The 6001-nt window shown below is 51.3% G+C and overlaps 1 protein-coding gene across 1 annotated transcript; it reads left to right on the top strand.

Moving 5' to 3' along the window:
• The first annotated feature begins 1 nt into the window (after position 1).
• On the top strand, positions 2-2395 carry Tmem86b (transmembrane protein 86B). The gene is made up of 3 exons (XM_051207035.1): positions 2-284; positions 681-924; positions 1750-2395. The coding sequence occupies exons 1-3, from the start codon at positions 234-236 to the stop codon at positions 2130-2132; spliced, it is 678 nt and encodes a 225-aa protein (XP_051062992.1). The 5' UTR covers positions 2-233; the 3' UTR covers positions 2133-2395.
• Positions 2396-6001: the final 3606 nt, after the last annotated feature.

Here is a 6001-nt window from a genome sequence, read left to right on the forward strand (position 1 = left end):
GCCTGTAGGGGGAGGTGGCCAGGTTTCTATATGCTGGGGGAGGGGCTGTGAGGGGTGGAGGGACCCTTGAGTCTTGATGGGCACTTTATCAGCAAGTACCAGAGAAGAACAGGCCTTGGGTGAGCCCTGTTATCAGTCCCAGAGTCCACAGGACACTTGGATTAATGTGTAACCTTAAAAGACTTCCCCTGTGCCCTCTGAAGCCACTGGTTCCTAAATAGACACCACTCGGCATGGATACTAGAAAAGAGGGGCCGCTTCTGAAGACGCTCTTCTCAGACCAAGTGAGAGCCTATGAGGACGGGTGGGTTCCGACCTGGGAATGTGGCGGCCCTAGGGCCTGTGAGTCCCATGTGGTGCGTTGGTTGGGTTCCCCTTTCCTTCCAGGAGTCTGGGTTCTAAAGTACTTGTCCTTAGTGAGAAGATTACCAAAGTGGCTGAGGATCCCGGTCCCTGAAGTCCAACCTGGACACACCTTGGGTCCTGGCACGAGGGTGGTGTGGGGGGGGGCAGGGGTTGAAATAAGCCCCCCCCCCCCCCCCCGCTATGTATCAGACTGGTCTTGAGGCCAGCATCGTCCTGTTTCCATCTCCTAAGTACTGGCCTCATAAACATTTCCCATCATCCTTGCTGAGGACTGGTTTGAGTGTGGGAGGCTGAGCCGCTTCCCTCTCCCGAAGCACCCACAGGTCCGCAGGTGGCTGGTCCCCTTCATCCTTGCCTGCTTCCTCTACTTCCTCCTCTGGATTCCTGAGGACCAGCCATCCTGGTTCGGTGCCCTGGTGAAGTGCCTGCCCATCCTGTGCCTGGTTGTGTTCCTGGCTGTAGCCCCTGGTGGACGCTACTCCTGGCTCCTCCAGGGAGGTCTTGTGTGTTCTGCTGTGGGAGATGCCTGCCTCATCTGGCCTGGAGGTTTCCTTTATGGTGAGCAGGGACACTGTGACAAATCATCTAAGGCTCCTGTGGAGTTGGCCAGTGCTGGGACACAACTTTGGGTTATAAGGAGCTTCCCCTAGAATCCACTGGGCTGAGCCAGGCTGTGACCCTGAGACACCCATCGGGAGGCAGTGATGTGCAGGCAGTGATGTGCGGCAGGCGGCTCAGTTCACCTGAGGGCTTAGGGTCAGGGTGTGGTTGGGAGGGATGGTGTGGGGGGCGGGGACGGCAGGGTTGTTGTCTTTGACCCATCTGCATCATCCAGGTTGGTCTGAATGGCCTCAAACTTAGGATCCTCCTGCCTTAGCTTTCCCAAGTGCTAGGGTTACAGGAATATACAGAAACTTCCCTACTACACCCTATGTGTAAGTGGGGAGAGTAGCCATCCTGGGCATGGGAGTAGTGTGTGGAAAGGACCAGGGTTATGTTGTCCAAATGGGCCAGTCTGGCTGGAGTAGAGCGGTTGGTGAAATGAGGGCACGGGGCTTCCCGGAACACAGTTTGGAGTTGCCGGGCACATGAACAGAGCAAGCACGCGGCACAGTATGACTTCTAAGGTCATTCTCATTGCTCTGGGAACTGATAGAACAATCAAGGATGGAAAGAAATTGGAAACCCGCCAAGAAAAGGGGCGCCACAGTCTCAGTAGGATATGATAGTACTGAGTGGCCATGGCGGGAAGGACTGGCGCACTGGGGACATTGTTCCTTTAGGTCTGGTGGTGGTCAGGACAGCAGTGAGAAGCAGGAGGCCACTTCTGCCTCCATGGACACCCACCCTAACCTCACTGGGTCCCATCCCTCTCTCCCTCAGGCATGGCCGCCTTCTTTGCCGCCCACTTACTCTACATTTGGGCTTTTGGCCTGTCCCCACTGCAGCCCGGACCGCTGCTGTACATCATCCCGGTCTCTCTGGTATACTACAGCTTCCTCCTGTCACACCTTGAGCCGGGCATGGTCCTTCCCGTGTTGGCCTACGGGCTGACCCTGCTCTCCATGCTGTGGCGCAGCCTTGTCCGGGGTGGGAGTGCTGGCTGGGGCGGTGTGCTCTTCACCATCTCAGACGGTGTGCTGGCCTGGAATGCTTTCATCCGCCCCTTGCCTTTTGCCCGCCTAATGACCATGAGCACCTACTACGCAGCCCAGCTCCTCCTCGCCCTGTCGGCCCTCAGGAACCCAGGGCTCAAAACCCACTAATGCAGGACTCAGGCAGCCCAGGGTCCCAGCCTGGCAAGCGGATGCTTCCAGTCAAGCCTGCAGATACTTGGCAATCTTGAAACATGGGTGTACTGTTGGCAGAATTTCAGAGCTACTGCTGAGATGAAGCTGCCTTTCCCGGCTTGTGATTGTGGACCCCAGGCCCCCAACCCCTCATACATCCTATCCTGGCTTCCCCTCCCATGCCTGTTTTCTCTACCCAGCCAGCCTTCCCTTTCCACCTGCCCCTTCATACTGCTCCAAATCTGGCTCTAGCTGCTTAAGTAAAACGAGTGTCGGAACATCAGTGTCATTATTTGGGAGGAATGTGTAGGGATGATGCCAGGTCATAACAGCAAACATTGTTTTTTTTTTTAATTTTGTTTTGTCTTTTAAAGATTATTTGGGCTGGGCAGTAGTGACACGCCTTTAGTCCCAGCATGCATGAGGCCAGCCTGGTCTATAGAGCAAGTTCCAGAATAGCCAGGGCTACACAGAGAAACCCTGTCTTGAAAAATGACAACCAAAGTTTGAGTGTGAGTGGTATGCACGTGTGCGCAGATACACATACCTATATGGTCCCACTGAAATCAGAAGAGGGCATCTGGTGCCCTCTTGTCTACCTGTTTGAGACAGGATCTCTCTCCCTGAACCTGGCTTGCAGTTCCTTAGCTGGGCCAAAGCCAACAAGCCCCTGTAATCCTGTCTGCCCTCCTCAGAGCTGGGGTATAGGCTTGTGACCCCCATGATTACACAGCAAGTAGTCTTTAAATACATGTGTGTGTGTATTCACATATAGACATCGAATTGTGTATAGTTGTGCTTATCTGTGTGGTAGGTGTGTACACAGGAGGCGTGGTAGCTTATGCCTGTTGTCCTGGTGCTTGGGGAGGCAGAGACAGGCAGATCTTTGTGAGTTTGAAGCCAGCCTGGTCTACAGAGTGAGTTCCAGGACAGCCTGGGCTGTTACACAGAGAGACCCTGTCTCAGAGCAACAACAAAGGAAACACCAGAGGAGGCCAGAGGTCCCCATGGATCAGCATGAGCATAATATGATGAAGGCTGGGACCTTTGACACTCATTCTTAATGAGTTGTCTCTCCAGCCCCAAACTTTTGAGACAACAGGATCTCGCTTTGTAAATCCAGGCTGGCCTTGAACTCAGGAAAGAACCTATCATAGGTACCCTTAAGCACCCTGGACTGCTGAGTCTTTTCAGCATAACCCATGCTGCTGTCTTCGCTATCCTGCCTCAGCACCTCAAGCAAATGCCTTGATTAATCCCTGTGATGCAGGCCTGGTGCCTGATCACACCCTTTCCAGACCCCCACTGTGTGTGTGGGGGGGGTCAGAGATCAAAGTCCACTGACATCTATAACCCACATAAAAAGTCAGGCATGGTAGAATGTGTTTATTATCTCACTGAAGGAGATAGGCTAGGTGGTCAGTGAGTCAGCTGAGTGCGATTATAAACGCAGGTCCTCGTGTTTATATAGTAAGCACTTTACCAACCTATTGACCTGTCCCACCCACCCCCTTTGACTGGTAGCCTAGGCAGTCTTTGAACTCATTATGTAGCTGAAGATGGCCTAGAATGTCCAGTGCCACTGCCTCCACCGCTCAAGTGCTAGAATTATGCATGTGTACATTTGTGTAGCATTGGAAAGGAATCGGGGGCTTTGTGTGTGCTAGGTGAGCACGCCACTGTTGAGCCCCATCCTCAGCAAGACAGCTTTTTTAGGGAACACAGCCCGCAGTGTCAGAAGTGGGGATAAAGGGACCTTGGAGAGGACAGGTAACAATAAATGCGTGTAGAGTAGGAAGAGTAGGAAGTAAGAGCTCAGGGATGGCCCTCATCAGCAGTGCAGATTTGGCAAGCCACTTCCCACGTCTGGGCTTCTGTGTCAGAACACACGATGAGGACAAGCACATGACTCCACTACTTTGTCCGTAGTGTACTTTTAGTGACCACTGTAGCAGAAGCATGACTCTACACCCATGACATGCCATCAGCTCCCGGGGTGAAGTTATTACTGTCATTATTATGCCACAAAAGTTGCTGTGTGTGATGAACAGCTGAAGCCAGAGGATCAGGAGTTGGACTCCAGCCTGGCTCTCATAGTGAGTTCAGGGCAGCCTGGGATACTTTGTTAGACCCTGTTTGAAAAGACTGAAGTTGGGCTGGGGATGCAGCACGGTGTGGTGCAATCTCCAGCACTGTGCATTAACTTGGCATGGTAGTGTGGTGCAATCTCCAGCACTGTGCATTAACTTGGCATGGTAGTGTGGTGCAATCTCCAGCACTGTGCATTCATTTGGCATGATAGTGTGGTGCAATCTCCAGCACTGTGCATTAACTTGGCATGGTAGTGTGGTGCAATCTCCAGCACTGTGCATTAACTTGGCATGGTAGTGTGGTGCAATCTCCAGCACTGTGCATTCATTTGGCATGATAGTGTGGTGCAATCTCCAGCACTGTGCATTAACTTGGCATGGTAGTGTGGTGCAATCTCCAGCACTGTGCATTAACTTGGCATGATAGTGTGGTGTAATCTCCAGCACTGTGCATTCATTTGGCATGATAGTGTGGTGCAATCTCCAGCACTGTGCATTCATTTGGCATGATAGTGTGGTGCAATCTCCAGCACTGTGCATTCATTTGGCATGATAGTGTGGTGCAATCTCTAGCACTGTGCATTAACTTGGCATGGTAGTGTAGTGCAATCTCCAGCACTGCATTAATTTGGCATGATAGTGCAAATATAACCTCAACACTTGGGAGGTGGAGACAGAGGATCAAAAGTTCAACTCATTCTTGACTGCGTAGCATATTTGACCTCAAGTGGAGATCAAAGGACAACTGCAGGGGTGCCCTTTTTCCCTTCCACTGTTTGGAACTCAGGTTATCAGGCTTCGTAGTAAGTGCTTTTTTTTTTATATATATAACCTTTCTTTTTATGAGTATGCATGTGGTGTGCATACACGTGTGTATGTGTGTTCACATGTACAGATGTGTGTGTACCCTGCATATTTGAGGCCGGCAGGGGTCTCTGCAAACACCATGGTCAGCAGAGTAATGTGAAACAAGGAAATCCAGTTCAACTCAGCAGCTGCTGTTGGTTCAAGCTTCTATAATCTGACCCTGGGAAGTTTATTTTAGGCATCTTTAAGTAGAGTGCAATATGAAAAAAAAAAGTTCCCTGGTATAACACAAACCCCTCTGCACAAGCAGGCATGATTACCTTCAAACTCTTCTCAAAGTACGTCATTTCCTCCATGATGATAGGGTCTAGACATAGGCTGCCTGTATTAAAGACCTAGAGGAGGATCTGATATGGCCTTGGTCGTGCAGATAGTGTGGAGGCCATCTGGGTTGTTAGCCACCTCTGAACCTGGATGGGGAAGCCCCTGCCATACCAGGTAACACAGAGGTAATCTAGACTATTAGCTGCCTCCAGCCCTGCTCATGAGAGCTTGATATGGCCTGGTCCTACCAAAAGCCCAAGGACACCTAGGCTTTTGGCCACCTCCATTCCCAGCTTTCTGGGCAGAGAACAGGTTATACATCTTTCCCTTGAAAAGACAAACCCTGCATGCTTAGCATTCCAGGTTTCCCTGGTGCTATCTATGCGTGCAAGGTCCAGAGGCTCACCGGACACTTCCAAGATTGTTCCTAAATCCACCTGCCTCTGCCTCCTGAGTGCTGGAATTAAAGGGAGCACCACCAACACCTGGCCTCTGCATCTGTTTTTATCAGTGGAATGAAGCCTCTCTGATGGCAGTTGAACTACGCACTGACCCTCAAATGTCTTTATCACTTGATGTTTAACAACGCTGGGCCTCACATCTTCACTCTGCCTCTGTGGAGAG

The sequence above is a fragment of the Phodopus roborovskii genome, unplaced genomic scaffold (genome assembly GCF_943737965.1).
Source record: "Phodopus roborovskii unplaced genomic scaffold, PHOROB, whole genome shotgun sequence".
Classification (NCBI taxonomy): Eukaryota; Metazoa; Chordata; class Mammalia; order Rodentia; family Cricetidae; genus Phodopus; species Phodopus roborovskii.